Source organism: Jaculus jaculus, chromosome X, assembly GCF_020740685.1.
Source record: "Jaculus jaculus isolate mJacJac1 chromosome X, mJacJac1.mat.Y.cur, whole genome shotgun sequence".
Taxonomy (NCBI): Eukaryota; Metazoa; Chordata; class Mammalia; order Rodentia; family Dipodidae; genus Jaculus; species Jaculus jaculus.
In genome coordinates, this window is record NC_059125.1 from 54,775,331 (window position 1) to 54,801,220 (window position 25,890).

At 45.2% G+C, this 25,890-nt stretch overlaps 2 protein-coding genes across 2 annotated transcripts in view; one reads left to right on the plus strand and one right to left on the minus strand.

Annotated features, from left to right (window-relative positions):
* The window catches only part of Fgd1 (FYVE, RhoGEF and PH domain containing 1), a 52,028-nt gene extending 33,053 nt beyond the window's left edge, over positions 1–18,975 (plus strand). The window contains exons 9-18 of the mRNA XM_004670037.2: positions 1,895–1,953; positions 2,090–2,236; positions 2,952–3,044; positions 3,199–3,278; positions 13,033–13,063; positions 13,601–13,702; positions 14,036–14,161; positions 14,338–14,499; positions 17,461–17,604; positions 18,061–18,975. Coding sequence (XP_004670094.2) covers positions 1,895–1,953; positions 2,090–2,236; positions 2,952–3,044; positions 3,199–3,278; positions 13,033–13,063; positions 13,601–13,702; positions 14,036–14,161; positions 14,338–14,499; positions 17,461–17,604; positions 18,061–18,366 — 1,250 coding nt within the window. The 3' untranslated portion in view covers positions 18,367–18,975. The remainder of the gene's footprint in view (positions 1–1,894; positions 1,954–2,089; positions 2,237–2,951; positions 3,045–3,198; positions 3,279–13,032; positions 13,064–13,600; positions 13,703–14,035; positions 14,162–14,337; positions 14,500–17,460; positions 17,605–18,060) is intronic.
* Tsr2 (TSR2 ribosome maturation factor) lies at positions 18,931–25,562 on the minus strand. Its single transcript, XM_045140114.1, has 5 exons — positions 25,410–25,562; positions 25,180–25,270; positions 21,371–21,462; positions 20,026–20,217; positions 18,931–19,871 (listed from the first exon to the last, which is right to left on the minus strand). The coding sequence occupies exons 1-5, from the start codon at positions 25,488–25,490 to the stop codon at positions 19,737–19,739; spliced, it is 591 nt and encodes a 196-aa protein (XP_044996049.1). The 5' UTR covers positions 25,491–25,562; the 3' UTR covers positions 18,931–19,736.
* Between the last annotated feature and the right edge of the window lie 328 nt (positions 25,563–25,890).

Consider the following 25,890-nt stretch of genomic DNA (forward strand, 5'->3'; position numbering starts at 1 on the left):
TGGAGGAAGCCAGAGTGGTTGATAGAAACCAGTCACCAAGTGCTTGAATGCCAGACTGAAGGGCAGGGTCTTTGCTGCCCTGGCACAGGGGACCATTGACAGATTTTTTTTTTTTTTTGAAGTAGGGTCTCACTCTAGCCCAGGCTGACCTGGAATTCGTCATATAATCTCAAGTAATCGCAACCTGACTTTGAGCTCATGGTGAACCTCCTGCCTCTCCCTCCTGAGTGCTGTGATTAAAAGTGTGTTCCACCGTGCCTAGCTATATTTATTTATTTATTTTTTAATATTTATTTGAGAGGGAGAATGAAGTGGAGAGAGAGAGAGAATGGGCATGCCAGGGTCTCCAGCCACTGCAAACGATCTCCAGATGCATGAGCCCTCTTGTGCATCTGGCTTATATGGGTCCTGGAGAGTTGAACCAGGATCCTCTGGCTTTGCAGGCAAATGCCTTAACCGCTAAGCCATCTCTCCAGCCCCCTATAATTTTTTTTTAATACTGTATTTATTCAGAGAAAAAGAAGCAGAGAAAGGGGAGGGGGCATGAGCATAGACATGCCAGGGCCTCCAGCTACTGAAAACAAATTCTAGACACATGTGCCACTTTGTGTATCTGGCTTTACATGGATACTGGGGAATTGAACTCAGACTGTCAAGTTTGCAAGCAAGCACCTTTAACCGCTGAGTCATCTCTCCAGCCCAATAGTGAATTCCAGGTCAGCCAGGGTTAGAGTGAGACCCTACCTCGAAAAACCAAAATAACTATGGAGTCTCAGGGTGACCTTGAACTCACGGCCATCCCTACCTCTGCCTCCCAGAGTGCTGGGATTAAAGGCGTGCACCACCACACTCAGCTTATAAAAATATTTTTGAAGAAGCAAAAAGATAAGCCAGGTGTGGTGTAAACTGAGTATTTCCAAGATTCATAAAATCGAAATATCATTTGTAAAGATTGTTTCTTATTCTATTACACGCGTGCACCATCATTTAAGGAACTGAGCCTTTATATTAGAAGTTGGGAGTTTTGTTTTGGATCTAGTCCTGTCCCAAACACTGACAGAAGTACCTTTGTGCACGGAACATGTGCCATTAGTCAGAACTATGAAGACAAACATCGGATCTCTCCTTCCTCCCTCTTTCTCTCTTCCCTCACTCTCCTTTCTTGCCACATTAGGTTGGAATTGAACCTAGGATTTTTGCATACTAGGCAAGACTCTACCACTGAGTCACATCCCCCTCCCCTAACAGCCCTCTTTGTTATCATTCTCCTTCTTCCTTCTCCCTTCTTTTTCTCCTATTTTTACCCAGGAGTTTGAGACCAGCCAGGGGAAGACAGTAAGGCTCTGTCTCAAAAAGCAAACAAAACTTGGACAATAGAGATAATTCTAAAGAATTCAATAAGAACTATCCATAGTCTCACTCTCCGGAAACAGCTATAGAAGCATGGCTGTTTTCTTCCAGTTACATCTGTAACTGCTACTATTCGTGACAATGATTTTACCAAACTTGAATTTTATTGTACTGTGATTGTGCTATTGTGGCATTCATTCAGTCCGTTTCTGTTCATTTTTATTTACTTATTTGAGAGTGACGGAGAGAGAGAGGGAGAGAGAGAATGGGCGCGCCAGGGCTTCCAGCCTCTGCAAACGAACTCCAGATGTGTGCGCCCCCTTGTGCATCTGGCTAACGTGGGACTGGGGGAATCGAGCCTCGAACCGGGGTCCTTAGGCTTCACAGGCAAGCGCTTAACCGCTAAGCCATCTCCAGCCCTCAGTCCGTTTCTGATTTGAGATGATGTGACTGTGAACATCTTTGAGGCTGGCCTTGGCTGGGCAGGGGAGCGGTATCTGTAGACGAGTCATCTCCCATCTGATCTCACCCCTCTGTGCCGCAGAGTCTCTGGAGCTGATAGCCACAGCAGCCGAGCACTCCAATGCTGCCATCCGCAAAATGGTAAGTGGCCCTTCTAGCATTGCCCTTCCTTGGCCACCACTCTGTGGTAGCTCTGTTCTGGGGTTGGAGGGCTTGTGAATTCAGTACATCCAAGGAAACGTTGGCACCCTGCTTTTTATGCACTGTCTCCCACCAGGAACGAATGCACAAGCTGCTGAAGGTCTATGAGCTGCTAGGGGGTGAGGAGGACATTGTTAGTCCTACCAAAGAGCTCATCAAAGAAGGCCACATCCTTAAGCTGTCAGCAAAGAATGGGACCACGCAAGACCGATACCTCATATTAGTAAGTGTCAGTGTGGGGTTGTGGGAAGTCATTCCCTTCCCCAACAGACAGGTTGATCTGATACTCATTAAAGACTATGTCTCCCAGGGATGTAGGGAGGGAAATATCTTGGTTTACTGTCTATACTTATGGAAATTGGCAATAACAAAATAAAGAAGAAAACAGTGAAAAATAAAAGACTAGGTCTCTTGCCCTCTGTCCTTTCTTGTATTTTCACAACCTAAGCTAGGAAATATTTTTGCTTTCCTATACAGGTGATATAACTTAACACGTGGAGATAAGGGACTTGCCTAAAGTCACCCACCAAGAAGGGACTCCCATGTTGACACTTCCTTGATGCTTCCCTCCTCTTTTCTTTCCTTCCTTCCTTCCTTCTTTCTTTCCTTTTCTTCTCTTCTCTCTTTTTTTTTTCTTTTTTTGAGGTAGGGTCTTGTAGCTCAGGCTGACCTAGATAGAATTCACTTTGTAGTCTCAGGCTGGACTCAAACTCACAACAATCCTCCTACCTCAGCCTCCCAAGTGCTGGGATTAAAAGAGTGCACCACCATGTTCAGCTTCTCCTCTTTTCTTACAACTCCTGTGCCCCATCTAGGATGTCTTTCTTCCATCAACTGCCTCACTAATAAGGCTTCAGGAATCATAAAAGAGTGAGGAGACTAACCATCCCTTCTGGATTCCCTGCACATGCACATCAAATCTTTTCCTTTCTTCCTAGTTCAACGACCGCCTCCTGTATTGTGTGCCCAGGCTGCGGCTCCTTGGCCAGAAGTTTAGTGTGCGGGCACGCATTGATGTAGATGGCATGGAGGTGAGCATCAGGAAGTGAGAAATGAGAGCCTGGGCTGGGACAGTGGTGTTGGGAGGAACAAAGACATACTCATTTTGCCTCCACATCTGTGTGTGGATATATGCAGAGGGATAGGGCACTCTGGACCATGATCCTTTCCCCCTCCTTTATTCAGCTTAAGGAGAGCTCCAACCTCAATCTGCCTCGGACCTTCCTGGTGTCGGGAAAACAGCGCTCCCTGGAGCTCCAGGCCAGGTACCTTCTTTTGCCTATGTCTTAGCTCCAGCCCAAAGGGGTGGGTACTTTTCCTCAAAAGGTGGGCTTGCTGTTTAGCAGGGTATGGGGTGGGGATGAGCCCTGAGGAAGTAGACTCCACTTATACTCATGGGGAGTACTGTATGGTACAGGGGAAGGTGCCACTCCTGCTAGAGAAGCCTTTTGGGAAATTTTTCTGAATTTGAACAAAAATTTCTTCTGTTAGGATTTTTATTATAAGATAGTAAAGAGTGAAATACTAACCCTATCACAAATAACAGCATTGCAAATACTTTTATATATATATATATATATATATATATTTATTTATTTATTTATTTTTGTTTGTTTTCAAGTTGCTTTTATTTCTTTTTTTTTCATTTTATTTGTTTTTATTTTTTTTGTGTGTTATATATATATTTAAAAGAAATAACCAAATGTTTGGTTAAGATGGTACCCTGGCTTGGGAGAAAAAAAACAGCCCTAGAAAACATTTACTGGAAAATCTGAATGTGAACTGGGCATTAGATATCGGGAATTCTGCTGCTTTTCTGAGTAGTGATTGTGGTATGGTGGTTGTATGGGAAGATGGCTTTGTTTTTCAGCAGTGTATGCAAAGAATTTAGTATCACAGTGTCTGTAATTTGCTTAAAAATAGTCCATTGCTGGGCGTGATGGTGCACACCTTTAATCCCAGCACTTGGGAGGCAGAGGTAGGAGGATCGCCCAGAGTTTGAGGCCATCCTGAGATTACATAGTAAATTCCAGCTCAGCATGAGCTAGAGTGAAACCCTTCCTCTAAAAACCAAAAAGAAATATATATAGTCTGTCACGGGCTAGAGAGATGGCCCAGCCTTTAAAAGTGACTGTATGCAAAGCCTGGCTTCCCAGGTTCAATTCCCCAGTGCCCACATAAAGCAGGATGCAAAGTGGCACAGGCATATGGAATTTGTTTGCAGTGGGAAGGGATCCTGGTGTGCCCATTCTTTGTCTTTCTGTCCTTACAAATAAATAAATAAAATATTTTTTTAAAGTCTGTGCTGGAGAAATGGCTTAGTAGTTAAGGCACTTGCCTGCGAAGCCTGAGGACCATGTTTCACTCTCCAGGTCCCACATAAGCCAGATGCACAAGGTGACGCAAGCACACAGGTTGAACATGCGCGCACAAGGTAGCACACACGTCTGGAGTTTGATTGCAGTGGCTGGAGGTCCTGGCGTGCCAGTTCTTTCCTCTCTCTTTCATTCTCTCTCTCATAAAGGCATGTGCTACCACGCCCAGCAATAAAAGTCTGTCACTGAGTTGGAGAGATGGCTTAGTAGTTAAAGTGCTTGCCTGTGAACCCTAAGGACCCAGATTCTATTCCCCAGTACCCACATAAGCCAGATGCACAAGGTGGCAATGCGTCTGGAGTTTGTTTGCAGTGGCTAGAGGCCCTAGTGCACCCATTCTCTCTCTCTCTCTCAATCTGCCTCTTTATCTCTCAAATAAATAAATAAATAAAATATTTTTAAAGCTCTGTCACAAAAATGCATATTTTCACACACACAAACACACACATGTATATGCACATATATGGAGCAAATATGGCAAGTACATTAAAACTGAATCTATATAATGGACATAGTTTTTTGGTTTTTCGAGGTAGGGGTTTCACTCTAGCTCAGGCTGACCTGGAATTCACTATGTAGTCTCAGGGGTGGCCTTGAACTCAAGGCAATCCTCCTACCTCTGCCTCCTGAGTGTGGGATTAAAGGCATGCATCACCATGCCTGGCTGTTCTTTTTTTTTTTTTTGCATAGAAGTATTTGTTATTATTCTATCTTGTCTGCCTTTCTGTATGCCTGAAATTTTTTAGTAAAATTATTTTATTTATTTGCAAGCAGAGAGACAGAAAGAATGGGCATGCAAGGGCCTCCAGCTACCACAAACAAACTCCAGATGCATGCACCAGTACAGCATCTGGTTTTACGTGGGTACTGGGGAATCAAACTTGGGTCATAAGGTTTTGCAGGCAAGCACCTTAACTGCTGAACCATCTCTACAGCCCATAAAACTAATTTCTTTTAAGATAGACATCATGTATGCCTGTAATTTCCAGCACTTGGAAGGTCAGACAAAAATAAGATTACAAATTCAAGGCTGGTCTGGATAATATAGCAAACTCTAGACCAGCCTGAGCTACATAGTGAGACCCTGTCTCAGTTGTTTTTCTTTTTCGTTTCATTTATTTATTTATTTATTGGTTTTTTGGGGTAGGGACTCATTCCAGCTCAGGCTAACCTTGAATTAACTATGTAGTCTCAGGGTGGCCTTGAACTCAAGGCCATCCTCCTACCTCTGCCTCCTGAGTGTTGGGATTAAAAGCGTGCACCACCACTCCCAGCTTTTTTAAATCTTTTCACAATTTTTATTAACATTTTCCATGATTATAAAAAATATCCCATGGTAATACCCTCCCCCCCACACTTTCCCCTTTGAAATTCCATTCTCCATCATATTACCTCCCCATCTCAATCATTGTACTTACATATATACAATACCAACCTATTAAGTACCCTCCTCCCTTCCTTTCTCTTCCCTTTATATCTCCTTTTTAACTTACTGGCCTCTGCTACTAAGTATTTTCCTTCTCACGCAGAAGTCCAATCATCTGTAGCTAGGATCCACATATGAGGGAGAACATGTGGCACTTGGCTTTCTGATGCCCCGCTTATTTATTAACAACTTCCATATTTGTAAATAATATCCCATGATAATTCCCTTCCTCCCCCCACTTTTCCCTTTGAAACTTCACTCTCCATCATATCCCCTCCCCTTCTCAATCAGCCTGTCTTTTATTTTTATGTCATAATTTTTTCTTCCTATTATGATGGTCTTATGTAGGTAGTGTTAGGCACTTTTAGGTCATGGATATCCAGACCATTTTGTGTCTGGAGGAGCACGTTGTAAGGAGTCCAACCCTTCTTTTGGCTCTTATATTCTGTCTGCCACCTCTTCTGCAAAGGACCCTGAGCCTTGGAAGGTATGATTGAGATTTTTCAGTGCTGAGCATTCTTCTTTCACTTCTCAGCACCATGATGCCTTCTGAGTCATCCCAAGGTCCCTGCCATCTGAAAAGAGAAGGTTCTCTAACCAAAAGTGAAAGTAGCCTTAATATATGGGTATGAACATTAAGAGAAGTGCTTACTGGGCAATTCGATGAACATAATATATACATTTAGCCAGACAGCAGCAGATGTTACACCCCTAGGGCTCATGAATACCCCTGCTTTAAGTTTTCAGTATCAGGGATGTGTTCCCTCCCATAGAGCGGGCCTCCAGTCCAATTACAGGGCAGTTGGTTTCCACCATGACAGACATGCCACTATTGCACCCATTGGCTCATTTGGCCTGCCTAGCCCAATATAAGGCTTGCAGTGTCCACTGTTGAGTATCTTCACTGGTGGTATCTCTTTCTCCCATTCAACTACATGTAGAATGGCTTCTTCCAGCTTTCTGTCAGCTGGTCTACATGGAGCAGGTTATCAGCGGGATTTCTCAGTGACCTTGCAGCCCAAGTATGTGGAGTCTTCAGCAATAGCATCTCACCATCTATTCCTGGTGGCCTCAGCAAAGGCCTGTAATGTTTTGGGGGTTCAGGGACCTCCCTGGCTAACAACTCACTGGAAGGTATCCCATCCCTGGCACCAAAAATCTTCTAGTAACAATCTGTGGCTCCTGAGTGTTCCATTGTCCCAAAAAGTAGGTTTCCATATGACTTATTTATATCCTCTTAGATTTTGATTAGCCTCCCTCCACCTTTCCTTTACTTAGTCTCTTCACCTGTCCTTTTCACCCCCATTAGTCTGTTCTTCTATTTACATATATCAGGGTTTTTTTTTTAATAACGTGTAAAATTTTCAACCACTTATCAGAGGAACTTAATTTAAAAATATAGGTGTAAACCACCACATCTGAATAACATCAACCTCTTTAAAGATGAGGAAATAGAGGCACAGAACAGTTGTACACCTTGGCTTTGATCCAGGTAAAAAAGATCAGAGCTGCGGTTCTGGCATCTGTGCTCCTGACCACCCTGTGTCTCTTACAGTCTTTCCGCCTCCTCTTCCACAAAACTCCCTGAGCCATAGTGGGTGTGCTTTAAGTCTACTTTAGTGTTGAGCTCTCAGCAGCTTCTGTACTTCTGTTTTGGTATGCTTTGAGTATCCTCAGTGTCTGTAACATTCAGGAATGACCAAGGACCACGGAAACCACTCTGAGGCAAAGATGGAAGTTTTTATTAGGGGGAAAATCACAAGATGCCAGGACTGACTCTCAAGAGCGAAGCAGTCAGCTTGGGGTTACAGACAGTGGGCTTTATATGCTCTTCAGTTGGGGGAAGGTGAGGAAGGGAAGGAATTTCTTTGTTGGGGCAGTAAATCTCTGTTCTACATCAGCCGTAGGGTGAGACCAGAAAGTGACCCAGTGAGAGATGGGGATACAGTAAATCTAGACTTGGAGCGTTGTTAGGCAGAGACGGGATAATGGCTAGACAATTTCCTGAGGAATGTGGATGATTCACTTTGCTCTCCTGATGTAACTCCATTTTTGTCCTGACCTAAGTGTCCATCTCTATCACCCTGGCACAAATTGTCAGGCTCACCATTGAAGGAGCATTCTTGCTCATTTCACCAGTTCCTCCTAGTTTCACCTGTGCGCCAGCTGAGGCATGAGGGGTGGTACGTCTACTTTTTTTGAGACAGAATCTTACTAGCCTTCAGCTCACCAATGAGACTAGTGAATGCCAGGGATCCTTCTGTCTGTGCTTCCCCAAGGCTGGAATTTCAGGAGCATTCCACCACATCCATCATTTTTTCATCAGTTCTGTGGATTGAACTCAGGTCTTCATGCTAGCACTTTACTGACTGAGCTTCTCCCCAGTCTTTGCTGAACCATGTTACAGTCACTTACAGATGTTAGGATACTTCATCCCTATATACTTACATATATAGAGATAGGATCAAAAGTATTGTGATTCTTTTTTTTTTTCAATTTATGTTTTTCTTTTTTTTTAATTTTTAAATTGTTGTGATTCTTAAAAACCAAAAGTAACATTTTTTTTCACTGCAAAGAAATTACAAATTGAAAAGTATAAAGAAGAACTAATCTGAAAAATAATATAGTCAGGCCGGACGTGGTGGCGCACGCTTTTAATCTCAATGCTGGGGAGGCAGAGGTAGGAGGATCGCTGTGAGTTCAAAGCCACCCTGAAACTACATAATGAATTCCAGGTCAGCCTGGGCTAGAGCGAGACCCTACCTCAAAACAAACAAACAAAAAAAAAACAGTCAAAATAAAAATTTTTTAATTTCTTAGAACACTACCACATCATATATCTTCTGCTAACTGTTGTCAAAACCCTCTTGTGGGCTCTCCCTTCCAGAATTTATTAGTTTTCTGAGCCCGTTGTGGTGGTGCATGCCTTTAATCCCAGCACTCGGGAGATAGGACGATCACCATGAGTTTGAGGCCATCCTGAGAATACATGGTGAATTGAAGGTCAGCCTGAGCTAGAGTGAGACCGTACCTCAAAAAACAACAACAAAAAAAATGTTTTCTGGCCAGGTGTGGTGGCGCACACCTTTAATCCCAGCACGTGGGACCAGAGTTAGGAGGATCACTGCAAGTTCGAGGCCAACCTGAGACTATATAGTGAATTTCAGGTCAGCCTGGACCAGAGTGAGACCCTACCACAAAAGGAAAGTTTTCTGAAATACAGAAAAATCAAAGTTACACAGTGAACACTCATAAGCTCACTATTTAGATTCTACAAGTGTTAACTTATTTATTTATTTTGATTTTTCAAGGTAGGGTCTCACTCTAGCCCAGGCTGACCTGGAATTCACTATATAGTCTCAGGGTGGTCTCAAACTCATGATGATCCTTCTACTTCTGCCTCCTGAGTGCTGGGATTAGAGGAGTGTACCACCACACCCAGCTTTTACTTTCTTTTAAAAATATTAATTGTTTTAATTTATTTAAAAGAGAAAGACAAAAAGAGAATGGGCATGCCAGGGCCTCCAACCACCGCAAGCAAACTCCAGATATTGTGCTACCTTGTGTATTTGACCTACGTGGGTCCTGGGAATCAAACCTTGGTCCTTTGGCTTTGCAGGCAATTTTACTTTCTTTTTTAAAAATTATTTATTTGAGAGAGAAAGCAAAATAAAAAAAGAAGGGAAGAAAGAAAGAAGGAAGGAAGGAAGGAAAGGAGAGTGAGTATAGGCACACCAGGGCTACCTGCCACTGCAAAAATGCTCCAGATATGTGCATCACTTTGTGCACCTGACTTTACTTGGGTGCTGGGGAATTTAACTGGGTCATCAAGGTTTGCAAGCAAATACCTTTAATCAATGAGCCAACTCTCCTGCCCTGTATTGACTTTCTTAAATTTTTATCCCTCTAGTCATCCACCAATCCAATGGCTTAAATAATTTTTATTGGGGTGTGTTGTATTAGTCAGGGTTCTCTAGAGGAACAGAATTACTAGAATGAATTATTTTATAAAGGGAATTTATTGGGTTAGCTTACAGTAGTCCAATAGCAGTTGCAGGCCTGAGAATCACCGAACCTGGTCGCTGCTCAGTCCACGTGGCCAGATGCCTCAGCAGTCCCCACCGGCACTGCAGATGGTGCCGGAAAGCCTGGAGGCCTCCTGAGGAGCCGCTGGGTTTCGATCCACGTGGGTCTTCAGTTGATGTTGGTCTTTAGTCCGCACTGGTCTTCAATCCACGCTAGAAGGTAGGGAGCAGCTCCGGCAGCCAAGTGGAAGGAAGGAAGGAAAAGGGAACTCTTCTACCCAGATCTTCCTTATATCAAGTCCCCCTCTGAGCGGGCTGCCCACTCTGGGGGAAGGGCTCACCCTGGGAGAAAGACCTCCTCCTTTAGTTGATCCTTCCTAGAAGCAGCCTGTGGATTACTAAACAGATCAAGTTGACAACACCTTAACTATCACATGTGTTCATTGTACATAGTGAGGGGTTTCATAAAGATTTTTTTTTTTGAGGTAGTGTCTCACTCTAGTCCAGGCTGACCTGGAATTCAGTATGTTGTCAGGATGGCCTTAAACTTAAAATGATCCTCCTACCATAATGACATAAATGAACTCAGACACATGTACCACCTTAAAAATAAAGTATTTATTGTTTATTTTGCAAGCAGGTAAAGAGAGAGAGAATGAATGGGTGGACTAGGGCCACTTGCCACTGCAAACAAACTCCAGAAAAATGAGCCATCTCTCTGGCCCCCTTTTTGTAATTAGAAAGTAATTTTTAAATATTTATTTCAAACATTAATTTATTTATTATTATTTTTTGTTTTGTTTTGTTTTTTGAGGTAGGGTTTCACTCTAGCTCAGGCTCTCCTGGAATTCATTATGTAGTCTCAGGGTGGCCTCGAACTCACGGCGATCCTCCTACCTCTGACTCCCGGGTGCTGGGATTAAAGGCGTGTGCCACCACGCCTGGCTTAATTTATTTTTAAGAGAGAGAGACAGACAGAGATTGAGCACGTCAGGCCCTCCAGCCACACAAATGAATTTCAGATGAATGTGCTACTGTGCATCTGGCTTTATGTGGGCACTGGGAAATAGAACCCAGGTCATTAGACTTTGTAGGCAAGTACCTTAACCTTTGAGCCATCTCTCCAGCCCCAGCCATCCATTTTAATTGTTTATTTCCCAGCAGAGAGTGACAGAGAAGAAAATAAAAATATTTTTTTTTTAATTTTATTTTTATTTATTTGACAGAAAGAGGGAGAGGGAGAGAATGAGTGCACCAGGGCCTCCAGCCACTGCAAACAAACTCCAGACACACGTACCCCTTTGTGCATCTGACTAATGTGGGTCTTGGGGAATGGAACCTGTGTCCTTTTGCTTTGCAGGAAAACACCTTAACCGCTAAGCCATCCCTTCAGCCAAAAATAAAATATATATATATATATTTAAAAACAAATCGTCTAGATGGGAGTCATCAGAAAGTCTATTGGGTGGTTGATAGGCTGTACCAGGGCAGAAGCCTTGGAAAATGCAAGGCAGCAGAAGAGTCAGGAAAGCAAAGCAAAGAGGCGCAGGGGAGGTTACATTGACTGAGCCTGCACTTTCTTGATCATCTCATTGATGGTCGGAACAACACAGTGATAAGCAGCATCTCCATTTTAAAAGTGAAAACAAAATAACCTCCCCTCGCAAAATTGGCATCTTAGCAACAGGAAATTTTATTATTTGATTTTATTTATTTATTTATTTATTTATTTTGAGGTTGGGTCTTGTTTGGCCCAGGCTGAACTGGAATTCACTATGTAGTCTCAGGGTGGCCTTAAACTCCCAGCCTCCCAAGTGCTGGGATTAGAGGCATGTGCTACCATGCCCGGCAATAGGAATTTTTAAAAATATATTTTATTTGTTTGAAAGAGGAGAGACGGAGAGAGAATGGGCACGCCAGGGCCTCCAGCCACTGCAAACAAATTCCAGATGTATGTGTATGTGCCCCCTTGTGCATCTAGTTTACGTAGGTCCTGGGGAATCGAACCTGAGTCCTTTGGCTTCACAGGCAAACACCTTAACCAGTAAGCCCTCTCTCCAGCCCCAGGAAAATTTTAGTTTTGAGAGAGAGACAGAGAAAGAGGCAGAGAGAGAGAGAGAGAGAGAGAGAGAGAGAGAGAGAGAGAGAAAATGGGCATGCCAGGGTCTGTCAGCCTTTGTGGAAACTCCAGATGTGTGTGCCCCCTTGTGGCACATGTGCAACATTGCATGCTTGCATCATTGCACCATGTAGGACCTGGCGATTCAAACATGTGTTTTTAGCCTTTGCAGGAAAGCACCTTAACTGCTAAGCCATCTCTCCAGCCCACCCAGGAAATTTTTATGATTCCATGTATGTTCCATACTCCACCTCAGACTTTACCCTTCCATCTGAGGCCTGGCACTTTCCTGAGGAAACCTTTCATAAAATCCTCCCCTCAAACATCAGACTGAGGCTTGTCTCCTCCTTTGGGCTCCTCCACCCTAGTTTCACCTAGACTCAGAACTGATCTCCTGTGTTGTTCTGGTCTGTCATCTCTAGTGCACCATGAGCTCCCTGAAGGCAGGGTCTTCTCTAAGGACTGAGTTCCTAGCGTGGGCTCTGGAAGGCATTAATAATTGTCCAATAAATAAGCCCTGACAGGGCTGAGGAGATGGTTCAATGGTTAAAGGCACTTTAAAGGTTTGATGGCAAAGCCTGATGGTTAGTGTTTGACTCACCAGTACCCACTTAAAATTAGATGCACAAAGTGGTGCATACATCTGGAGTTCATTTGCATTGACTGGAGGCTCTGGAACACCCATACACACACTCACTCTCTCTAAATAAATAAATTTTTAAAATATAAAAAAAAAAAACCTCAAAGCCAGGCATGGTGGCACATGCCTTTAATCCCAGCACTCAGGAGGCAGAGGTAGGAGGATTGTTGTGAGTTCAAGTCCAGCCTAAGACTACATAGTGAATTCCAGGTCAGCCTGGGCTAGAGTGAAACGTTACTTGTAAAACCAAACAAATAAAAATAAATAAATGAACTCACACAGGCTATGTGACTTGCCCCAGGTCACATAATTATAAGTGAAGAAGCAGAGGGTGAAGCCTAGGTTGGTATAACCCCAAAATACCTGCTTTCTACCATTCCATTTGCTTTTTGTTGGCCTGCCTAACCCAACATTTTTCTTTTCTCCCCCACAAGGACTGAGGAGGAGAAGAAAGACTGGGTCCAGGTAACAACATCCAAGAAAGCTTTATGGCAGGGGGCTGGAAGAGTATTAACAGATAGATCTCTTAGAAGATGATAGTTTCTCCCACAAAACTTGTATCTGACTAGAATGTGCCCAGATACCTGCCTTCCAAGAAACTTTACTAACATGGTTTTACCTATAAGAAAACTGAGGACCTGAGCTTAAGCAGAAACTCACAAATTCTTTTAGGAAGCTAGCTCCCGAATGAGTCAATCTGTATAAGCCCAGCCAGCAGTCAGGAAGGCTGTGCTGATGGTTTTTTGTTATTGTTGTTACTGTTTTTTTGCCTGATGTTTTTCTAGCCACCATTTCCTTTCTCTCATTTTATAATTATTACAGACTGACATCTGGATTTAGGGAGCGATTGTTTCCAGGGTATTATGTCTGGCAGGGGTAGAGATGGGTCTAGAAAATAGTTGTTCTGACTGCAGCCTAAGGCAGAGGGTAGGTCCTGTGAGGGTGGAAATGGGTAAGCTTGGTGAGTGATCTGACCTCTCATTTCTCACACTTCCCCACCAGGCCATCAACTCCACCCTCCTAAAGCATGAACAAACCCTGGAGACATTCAAACTATTGAACTCAACGAACAGGGAAGATGAAGACACTCCCCCCAACTCTCCAGTAAGGGTCCCCAGTCTCCCCCTGCACTAGGACCCCTTCCAGGCCTCACAGTTCCCACCTTCCCTTGAGATGATCCTCCCTCCTTCCCAGATAGACAAGACTAGGCAGAGCAGGCTCTCAGAAGCAGTTTTCTGCTGTGAGGACTGCAGAGAAGTCACTGGGGAAAGTGAAAGTAACATCTCTGTTAGCACACTTAGGTAGGAGCAGAGGCAGATTTCTGAATGTATGTGCCCCCCACCCCATGATGATCCAAGCCTTGGAGTAGGGGCGAGGGCTGGCTGGATTGGGCTCAGGAGGAAGTGTTTCTGACCTGGGATCTGACCCTTCGCCTAGAACGTGGATCTTGGGAAGAGGGCACCTACGCCTATCCGGGAAAAGGAAGTCACCATGTGCATGCGCTGCCAGGAGCCCTTCAATTCCATCACCAAACGCAGGCATCACTGCAAGGCCTGTGGGCATGTGAGTGTTGGGTGGCAGGGGCAGAGCTAAGGTAGGGACAGGCTAACAGCCCAGAGGCCCACATTTCAGTGGGTATACTCCAAGTGGGAAGAGGCTGCAAGTCTGCTGTGGTAGTTGGTACACTAAAGGGAAACATCCACCACAATCAGGCTGCTTTTGCTCACTCGCTACCACAGGTGGTTTGTGGGAAGTGCTCCGAGTTCCGGGCCCGCCTCATCTATGACAACAACCGCTCCAACCGTGTGTGCACTGATTGCTACGTGGCCTTGCATGGGGTGCCTGGGAGCAGTCCAGCCTGCAGCCAGCATACACCCCAGCGTAGGAGGTCTATCCTGGAGGTAAGAGCTAGGTTCGTTCTTAAGTAACCATCCCGCACATGTGCCCCAGCTACTAATCCAGTGGGACTGAGGAGGCTGACGATCGGGTGAAGTACTTCACGCACTTAATCCTCACAGTGACTACCCATGCTTTGCATGTGTGATGTGTGCCCGTGTGTGTATAGTTGTGCTCATTGAGGCCAGAGGAAAACTTCAGGTGTGCTTCTTCTATTGCTTATCTGCGTGTTTCCTGCAGGTGGAGACTCACACTGAACCTGGAGCTGCAGGTCAGACCAGCTGACCAGCGAGCCCCAGCAATTCTAACCTCCCTTCCTTGTAGATCTGGGGTTGCAGGTGTGTGGCAATGTGGTTTACATGGGTGCTGGAAGATGAACTCAGGGCAATTCAGGCCCTCATGCTTCTACAGCAAGGCTCTTTCTCACTGAGTCATCTCTCCAGCCCCTCTGCCATGCTCTTATCCCTAGTTTACAAATGAAGAAACTGAAGCCCAAAGAGGTTATTTGGCTAAGTTATACAGTCAATTGTAATAGTTAGATTTTGGGTTGTCTTTTTTTTTCACATTTTTATCAACGTTTTTCATGATTATAAAAAATATCCCATGGTAGCCGGGCGTGGTGGCGCATGCCTTTAATCCCAGCACTCAGGAGGCAGAGATAGGAGGATCACCATGAGTTCGAGGCCACCCTGAGACTCCTAGTGAATTCCAGGTCAGCCTGGGCTAGAGTGAGACCCTACCTCGAAAAACCAAAAAAATAAAAATCCCATGGTAATATCCTCCCCCCCACACTTTCCCCTTTGAAATTCCATTCTCCATCATATTACCTCCCCATCTCAATCATTGTACTTACATATATACAATACCAACCTATTAAGTACCCTCCTCTCTTCCCTTTATATCTCCTTTTTAACTTACTGGTCTCTGCTACTAAGTATTTTCCTTCTCACGCAGAAGCCCAGTCATCTGTCGCTAGGATCCACATATGAGGGAGAACATGTGGCACTTGGCTTTCTGGGCTTGGGTTACCTCACTTATGGGTTGTCTTTTTGAATCAGGATTTCACTGTACAGTCTAGGCGAGCCTTGAACTTGATCCTCCATCATATTCTAGGATTGTTTTAACTGTGTGTGTGTGTACATGTATGTACAATTGCCTGTGAAGGCTAGAGGACAAACTCAAGAGTCATTCCTCAAGACGCTGTCTACCTTTTTTTTCCCAAGTGATGGTCTCACTCTAGCCCAAGCTGACCCGGAATCCACTATGTAGTCTCAGAGTGGCCTCAAACTCTTGGCCACCTTCCTCCCTCTGCCTCCCAAGTACTGGGATTAAAGGTGTGTGCCACCACGCCTGGCTTCTGTCCACTTGTTTTTAAAAGCTTTTATATATTGTATTATGAATATACTCTGTATGGACACATGTGTTGGTACCATCATTTTCCTCCCTGACCTTTTTTTTTTTTGAGGTAGGGTCTCACTCTAGCCCAGGCTGACCTGGAATCCACTATGGAGTCTCAGGGTGGTCTCGAACTCATGGCAATCCTCCTACCTCTGCCTCCCGAGTGCTGGGATTAAAGGCGGGCACCACCACGCCCAGTTCCCTGACCTTTTTAAAAATTTTTTTTTTTAGGGCTGGAGCAATGGATTAGCAATTAAGGCATTTGCCTGCAAAGCCAAAGGACCCAGGTTCAATTCCCCAGGACCCATGTTAGCCAGCTGCACAAGGGGGCACACACATCTAGACTTCTTTTGCAGTGGATGGAGGCCATGGTGCACCCATTCTCTCTCTCTCCCCCTCCCACCATGGCCGGCCCCATTTTGTTTTTTTAATATTTTAATTTATTTGCAAGCAGAGAGCAAGAAACAGAAAGACAGATAGATATAGACACACATACAAACACACATGAATGGGCGTGACAGAGCCTCTAGCCACTGCAAATGAACTCTAGATGCATGTGCCACTTTGTACATCTAGCTTCATGTGGGTACTGGGGAATCGAATCCAGGCAGTTGTACTTCACAAGCAGGTGCCTTAGCCTCTGAGCCATCTCTCAAGGCTTATTCTTTTTTTGGGGGGGGTTGTTTTAATGTAAACAAGATATTTGTTTACTTAAAAATAAACCAAAGAGGGGGGGGTGGAGGGATGGTTTAGTGGTTAAGGCTATTGCCTGCAAAGCCAAAGGACAAAGGTTCGATTCCCCAGGATCCACGTTAGTCAGATGCACAAGGGAGTATATGCATCTGGAGTTCGTGTGCAGTGCTGGAGGCCCTGGCGTGCCCATTCTCTCTCTTTCTGTCAAATAAATAAAAATAAGTATCAAAACTATAAACCAAAGGGGCTTACACTGTGCCAGGAACTACTGGTTTTTCAATGTAGGGTCTCACCCTAGCCCAGGCTGACCAGGGTAGCCAGGAACTCAAGGCAGGCCTCCTAAATCTGCCTCCCAACTGCTGGGATTAAAGGTGTGCACCACCATGGCTGGCCTCTAAATGTTTTTATGTTAATTCATTTAATCCTCCCAGAGCCTCTATGCTCTCTGGGTCCTTCACTTTTCATCTACAGCTGAGACAGTGAGCCAGACTACATTAACCAAGACCCTTACTCCCCATCACAACGTCCGATGGCCTCTTGCAAAGTGTAGGCAATGGATGTGTGATGGAAAGTTGAAAAGGGTGAGGTGTAAATGTGTGACTTGAGGAACAGACTGAAGACTGCTCAAGCAGTATTGCAGTGATCCCTCAGATCTGCACACCCCTTCCAATGACAGTTAAGAGGCAGCAGCCAAGCCTAGCTTTGAATCTCAATTCTACCAGTCACTGGGTGACAACAGTCAAATTTCTGTCACCTATGCTTCTCTGTCTTCATCTAAGACACGGGACGAGCAGTCGAAACACTTTGGGGCTGTTTAAGCAAGGAGGAGTTAGGCCTTTTGTCAGCATTGACATCTTCCCTATCTCTGATCACAGAAACAGGCCTCGGTGGCTGCTGAGAACAGCGTCATCTGCAGCTTCCTGCACTACATGGAGAAGGGTGGGAAAGGATGGCACAAGGCATGGTTCGTGGTCCCCGAGAATGAACCTTTGGTGCTGTATATCTATGGAGCCCCTCAGGTGTGCATCCTACTTCAAGGTTTTTGTTGTTGTTTTGTTTTAGCCACCTGGCAAAGCCAGGCTGACCCTTCTCTCGACCGCTTGTCTTCTCCTTAGCTTTGGGGAAACAGGGTAAGCCTAGCTAAGGGGGACTCAGAACCCCAACCCTTCTGTGACAAAGACTAGCTAGAAATAGAGTGACTGTGAGCCAAGATATGGGAGGAAAACTATGGTGAGGTGGGCAGTCAATGCTAAGGCGACTAGGCCACTTGGTTTGGAGTATGGGAGGAGATGGGTATTTGAACCAGCCTGCATTCTAGTCTCAGATCAGACATTTTCCTGCTTGTTATAGTGAAGGCAAGGAAGGTTTTTCAACAGGAAAAGGGCAAAAAAGGGCTAGATGTAATAATGCTAGTTGGCTAGGGTGGAGGGGAAGGTCCAGTCCAAGGTGACTCCAGCTCTATCTTTCCTCCCCAGGATGTGAAAGCCCAACGCAGCCTACCCCTCATTGGCTTCGAGGTGGGGCCTCCTGAGGCAGGGGAGAGGCCTGACAGAAGGCACGTCTTCAAGATCACACAGAGCCACCTAAGCTGGTACTTCAGCCCGGAGACAGAGGAGCTCCAGAGGCGCTGGATGGCTGTGCTTGGCAGGGCAGGCCGTGGGGACACCTTCTGCCCAGGGCCTGTACTGTCTGAGGACAGGGAGATGGAAGAGGCATTGGTGGCAGCTTCAGGGGCCACTGCTGAGCCTCTTGAAGCCCCTCAGACCCGTGACAAGACCTAGAGGGTGTGGGGGGAATGGGAAGCCCCTACTCCACACTCCAGCTGCCCATGTCCTATTGGGGGCTCCAGCCCCCTCCCAGCAATCAATACTTGAACTCCCATCATGGGCACTTTGAATCCCAAATGCTGGGTTTTGGGTTTTTTTAATTCATCTTTTCACAAAACGGAGGCTTTTAAAGAATATTCCTACGGGGAAGTTAATTTTTTAAAATTTCTGCACCCCCAGGGAAGGTGGGAGGTATTGCTAGACCCACCCAAATTAGGCTGTTTCCTCCTAACACCCCACAAATCCTGCCTCTACCCAATTCCTTCCAAAAGCACCAGAGGCAGGAGACCTGGATTCAAGTGCCAGCTCTGCCACTGACCCTGGGGCCCAGATCACCCCTTGCCTCCTCAGCCAGTGTCTTTACATGTACTTCACATGGGATGGTGACTAAACCCTTCCTGCCTCTCCCACAGCGTATAAGCTTCTACCCAACCCCAAAGCAATCCAGTATTTTATCGTCCAAACCCATGGCAGGGCCACTGGGCAGGACAGGGGAATGGGGGAGGACAATGGATACTCTTTGTTTTTTAAAGAAAAATACAGTTTATTTCAGGCTTACAGTAACTTTCAGAGCACTGTTATGGTCCATCCATTTATGTGTTTCAAAGGTGGGTCCAGAAACCTCTCTCTTGCTGAACTCAGAAACTCAGCTCTCACAAAGCTGATTCCAAGGTCAAGTCACAGATTAAACAAGAAGGTATTGTATTACTAAGGTCTTAAGCCTCATCCCTGGACTTAAACAAAAAAACAGCAAACAGTCCCACTCAGCTAACTTAACCATTTAACCAAGGTTTTACAATTTGGGGACACTCAAGGCAGGAACACTTAGAAGGATGCAAGTTCTGGACAGGGACAGGAGTTGCTCTGGGGGAAGCTGGGGGTTAGAAGAGGCAGCACTAGGACATTTGTTTACTTCAACCATCCTCTCTGCCACCTGCATGTTCAGCTCACTATTCCTGGCCAGTCAGCACATAAGTGTGGGACTCCTTTCCACAAATGTACCCACCTACTGTCCTGCAGTATGACTATTCTCCTCCAACCATGCCCACACTTATCCCCCCTCTTTACATGGCACCCAAGAGGCACTGTGCTGGGAAACCTGGCCCCATCATTGAGATGGTACCTTAAGGTTCAAAGGGCTACAATGGACCAGGTTCCATCACCCCAACCAAGACCCTCAGGCCTTTTCTTCCCTTTGAAGGAGTTGGACAGGGATACATGGTGGGGACACAGTAACCAGTAATGAGGTCTAGAGCCCTCCAAAACAGTCCCTATAAATAAGTCTCAGAACAACTAACAAAGGCCAAAACAATTTCCAGCACCATTCACTTCTTCCTCCGCACAATGGTCCAACCATCTTCCACTATATCCTCTTCCTTAATAGTCTGGGTGTCTGGTTGAGAGGATTCAGGCTGGGGACAGACCCCATCCATAGCAGCCCCATCATTTGTAGCTGTGACCTGGAAGAAAAATATGAGAGTACTAAATACTTTACCGAGGCTCTGTTCCCAACTTTTCATGACCGGCTATGTGCAATATCCCACTTGATAATACCATCAACAACCATCAGGTGCACACCCAGAAAGTTAAAAACATCTATATTCCCCCACTCACAGGCAACTCTGTCACCTCCATCTCTTCCACGCTGTCCACATCATCTTCATCCACATCACTCTCTCCGGCTGGCATAAGTGTAGTGGCTGTGATTTTGCACTTTTTTTGAGTGATGTGAGAGGTCATTTCCCTCAGAGCAGCAACATCGCCCTTTTGGAAATGGCAGAACATGGTCTGCAGCTGCTGGCTCACCTACCAAGGAAACATTCAACTAGCTTAGATTGTCTAGCGAATCTACCATACAACCAGCCTTTTTATAGCAAAAATAGGGAAGGGGTTGGAACTTTCCAGAAGAGATAAGGCTCTTTCCTTTCTAAGAAGTTCACCATTGTAGCTAAGCATGTTGATGGACGCCTGTAATTCAAGCACTTGTGAGGCTAAAGATGTCTGAGACCAACTTGGCTCAAAGTGAGATATGGTCTCTACAAAAAAAAAAAAAAAAAAAAAAAAAAAAAAAAGCTCACTAATGAAACATATCAAGTCTTTAAGGAGGGCCTCCTAACAGACACAGCACCAGAAACGTGCTTGTAAACACCTGGGAGACAGGAGGATAGCCATGAATTAAAGGCTAATCTGGGCTACAGGATGAGACCTTGTTTCAAAAAAACAAAACAAACAACAGGATACCAGCACAAGGGGGAAGGAGACCAACACAGAGAAAAATCAACGCCTACCAAATCAGAGAGCCAGAGGCCCCCAACATGGCCCAGGGAAACCTTGCAAAGAGGGGGCAGAAAGAATGTCAGAGCCACATGTTGGGTCATGATATGCAGAGACATTCATTGTACCAATAACTGGGCTAACACAATGCATGACCCATATACCTCAACAAGGAGGGGCCAATGGGGAAGGGATGGGTCACAGATGAGCATAATTATGGTACCAAACTGCCTGTACTTGCAAAATAGAAAACTAATAAAAAAGAAAATTAAAAAAAAAAAAACACAAGAAAACAGCCAGGCATGGTGGCACATGCCCTTAATCCCAGCACTTGGGAGGCAGAGGTAGGAGGATCACTGAGATCATGGCTAGCCTAGAACTACAGAGTGAGACCCTACCTCAAGAAAAACAGCAACAGGAAAACCACTAAAAAGGACAGAAGGTGCAAAAGAGAAGGCAATCTCATCAGTGGAGGATCGTTAACCAGAGTAAGGGTTGAAATCGATTTGACCCAACTTGCCCTTGGGATGGAGGAGAGAAGCAGTACTTTACCTGGCCAGACTCTAGGCAACAGGGAATATTAGAGTTTTGTGTAAAAGCAAGGTTACAATAAGGAGTCTTGGCCCAAAACACTGGGGAGAAGAAAAGACTGCAGATAGGTAGACTTTGTCCACAATAAGCTCACCTGGGGCAGACTCCCATCTTCCACAACTGTATCAAACTCAGTGTTCATCAGCTCCCCGAGGAAGTCTTCTATCTCTTCTAGCTCCAAGTCAGCTAAGTAGGAAAGGACAGGGCCTTTTAGTCAAAGACCAGCCAACTTCATCAGCCCTGCCCACCATTATTCAATGCCTACTTGGTGGGGCTTTGGTTGGTAGGTAAAGTGCCAAACTGAATTTTCACTCACCTAAAGACTCTTTTACCTTGCCTACCTTATCTCTAGGGGATGTGCTTATTCCTCACTCTAAGCCTCGGATTTCTTATCTGTAAAGTGAGGCTAATAGGGCCTCCTAAAAGTTACACAACTCATGTAAATATGCATCACTTCGGAACCGAAGGTCACAGCTGTGGCTGCACTGATAAGGAAGGCTATAGACTAATTGGATACACAGAAGTGGAGATGGTACTTCCTTTTTTCTTATGGCATTAGACAACAAACCCAGGGCTTGGCACATGCTAGGCAAGCACTCTATCATTGAGCTACACACTCAGCTGGATGTGATGCTTCCAATGATGAAATCATATTCTCAATAACCGACCACCTAATGTGTAACTCTGGCCACACCCTGATCTCTGGACATCCATTTTCTTAAGATCTATACTTTTTCTGAAACAAAATAGGTTCCTAGCCAGGGATAGTAGCACACACCTTTAATCTCAAAACTTGGAAGACTGAAGTAAGAGTTTGAAGCCAGCCTGGGGGAACACAGTGAGTTCCAGGTCATCCTGGACTAGGAAAAAGATGACAGTGGGCTGTAAAGATGGCTTAGTGGTTAAGTCCCCTGCCTATAAAGCGAAAGGACCCAGGTCCAATTCCCCAGGACCCATGTAGGCCAGATACACAAGGTGGTGCCTGTGTCTGGAGTTTGTCTGCAGTGGGTGGAGGCCCTGGCACACCCATTCTCTCTCTCTCTCTCTGCCTCTTTCTCCCTCACAAATAAATAAAAATTTTAAAGAAGGAAAAGATAAAAGAAAATAGCTTCCTCTTCCCTATAAGTGTTCTTTCTCTAAGAGAGCTCATCTTTACAACTCAACTCTAGTACCCTTCAGCTACCTGTCTCTTGACTTAGGCTACTTGTATGCCCAGATGTTTTACAGGTGGCTCAGGTCCCCATTATCCAACACCTACCCTCTGAACTTCCAGGGTTCCTCTATCTCCATGAAAGAGATCTAATTCATCTTGCCAAACCAGAAACTTGCCTTTTATTGTATGTTAACTTCTTGCTCAGCCAAGCACTCTTTTCTCCATTGCCCCTGCTTTACTTCAGCAAACATCATCCTATTACTGCCTTCAGCAGCTGCCCATGAATTTTATCATAAAGTACTTTAGGAAACATCGCTACTGCTGGGATTTTTATTGTTGTTTTTTAGACAGGGTCTCATGTAGGTCAGGCTGACCTCAAAACTCACTATGGTGATACTCCTTTCCCTACCTCTCCAGTATTGAGATAACAGGCATGTACCTCCATGTTCTGTTTATATGGGGCTGGAGATTGAACCCAGAGCTTCATGCATACTAGGCAAGCAGCCTAACAACTGAGTTATATCCCCAGCCTGGTTCTGTTGAGCTTTAAGGAAAGCTGGCTATAGAAAGCTAATGGGAAACAAAGCCTGGCATAGTGGCACACATCTGAAATCCCAGCACACAGGAGGATCATGAATTCATAGTCAGCCTGGGCTACAGAGGGATACTGTGTCTCAAAACAAACCGAAAGTTAAAAAATAAAAGCAGCAGCTGAAGAAAACAACTTATATAATTTGACTACACCAGCTTTTTTTCTTCATGAATATCTAAACTGGACAAGCGTTCCACTGCAAACATTTTTTTTTGCAAACACTGTCCTAAAAAATAAAATCAAAGGCACATAAAAGGCCTCCCATGTATTATCCTTTAGGGGTAAGTTATCTCTGTACCCACCCCCTCCTCCATTCTTCCATCCACTTATTACAACAGAGCCCTTTGTCACTTTCAAAATATAACAACACATTATCTCCTTGTACCACACAACTATGGGTTCTCTATCTACTAACTTTTTCACATCTGAGGACCCAGGCCAATCACCATTTCTCTGGAGAGGCCTCCTCCTCGGGCTCAGCTACCTCAAGAACTGAGTATTTCTTCAGCAGAACATCTATCACTCAGTGTTGTACCTGTCCATTTACTTGGGTGAATCCCTCACTGGACAGCAAACTTTCTCGAGATATGACTCTGCCCAATATCCCCTTCAAAGCTAGGAAATAAAGAGTGTATAAAAATATAGTATGCACCACTTCCTCTGCTGGAACCCCTCAAAAGACAAGCCTAAGGTAAAGAAAGATCTTTGCTGTAAAAGCACCCACATGTGGTTACTGAGCTTGAACACTGACAGTGTGGCTGGACCAAATTAAGAAATGCTAAAACCAGGCTGCAGAGATGGCTTAGCAGTTAAGGCACTTGCCTGTGAAGCCTAAGAAGGACCCTGGTTCGATTCCCCAGTACCCATGTAAAGCCAGATTCACAAAGGGTCACATGCATCTTGAGTTCATCTGCAGTGGCTAGAGGCCCTGGTGTGCTCATTCTCTCTATCCGCCCCTTTCTCTCTCTCCAATAAATAAATTTTAAAAGTTTTAAAAAGAAGCCGGGTGTGGTGAAGCATGCCTTTAATCCCAGAATCAGGGTGGCACAGGTAGGATTGAGAGTTCAAGGCCACCCTGAGACTATATAGTAGATTCCAATTCTGCTTTGGGTTACAGTGAATTCCCACCTCGAAGAATAAGAAAAAATAAAAACTAAAGAGAGAAAGAAATGCTAAACCATTAATATGTTGTGGAAAAAAATTAGAATGTTCTTTTTTAAAGGCTGGGTTGTGCTATGAAGCCCAGGCTGGCCTTAAACTCGGGGCAATTCTCCTATCTCAGCCTCTCCAGTGCTGGGATTATAGACATATGCCTCCATTCCAAGTTTTAGATGTGACCTTAGTAACATTAATTGCATCTGCTTTTTACTTTATAAACAACACAAAGGACTGAACCTTGAGTTTCCCATATGATAGGTAAACACAGCTATATCCCCAACCCTTTTTATTAATTTATGTTTTATTATGAGACAGATCTTGCTAAATTGCTCAGGCTGGTCTTGAACTTGGTCTGTAGCTCAGGAGAAGCAGCTTTATTTTTTTTTCAGTGCTGGGAGTGGAACTCAACACCTTGAGCATGTTGGGGAAGTGCTTTATCACTGAGCTAGCTACACCTCTGGTCCAACAATTTAAAAAAATGTATTTTTTTTTATTCTCGAGAGGGAGAAAGATACACAGAGAAAGACAATGGGCATGCCAGGGCCTCTGGCGACTGCAAACAAACTCCTGACGCATGTGCCACCTTGTGCATGTGGCTTACGTGGGTCCTGGGGAATCGAACCTAGGTCTTTAAACTTTGAAGGTAAGCACCTTAACCGCTCAGCCACCTCTCCAGTCCCTCGTCCAACAATTTTTAAGTTACACGACACGACTCACGTAATTCTATTGGCAGTAATGAGTAGGGTAACTTCACACCCATTTTAGGAGCTAGAAAAGTGAATCTCAAGTAGGTAAAAAGAGAGTCGTCATCGGCGATAGCATTTAATGGCATATATGGCCTGTAACACACTCGAAACCCAGGATTCTGATTCCACAGTCTGCATTCACTCCGCTTCGCTTTCGGAGGCCAACCGAGAACCGCTGAAGAGAAAGCGTAGGCTATGCAGGACAGGGCTCCTCACTCCACGCCCCGACACAGCGGCGTCTCGCTCTCACTCACCATTGCCCATGAAGTACTCCTCCACCGCACTCCCCAGCCATTCGGCCTTCTCCTTGCTGTGCACGCCCCCGAATCCGTTCTCCACAGCGATCTGCGAACACAGGCCCAAGTATGGAAATTCTGGGAGAGTGGCCTGCGGCTTAGAGCGGCCCGTCAAGGCTCAGACGCCTCGCCTAGGAAACTCGTATTTGCCCGGGCTCTACCTGCAATACTGCCGCGGCCTCACTCACCTGCAAAGCCGACCAAGCATCCAGCGCGGCGCGGACGCCAGCCCTAAACAACACGCGCACGTCTTCTCCGGCGCCCGCCATCGTCTGGTGCAGATCACGTGACGCTCCGCCCGTCCAATCGCTCCGCAGACTACGCCAGGCAAAATGCGTCAAAAGCCGATCTTCAGAACGCAGATTTACTTTTCCGCTGACTTGGCAGCCAGACAAGAGCAATAGAAAAGTCTATCCCGCTTTCAGGAATCAAAATGCCAGATGTGGAGAATTTATGAGGTCATGACTTCCAGTGGATTCCCACTCTGGAGCGGAGGAACCACGGGAGCAAAGGCTATGGAGGGGCGGGGCTATGTGCGTAGGTCTCTCCGTAGGTGAATGCGTGTCAGTGCGCTCGGAGGCCAGAGGTGGGCGTCTTCCTCAATTACTCTCCACTTTATTCTTTTTGTTGTTGCTTTGTTTTTTTGTTTGTTTGTTTGTTTTTGTTTTA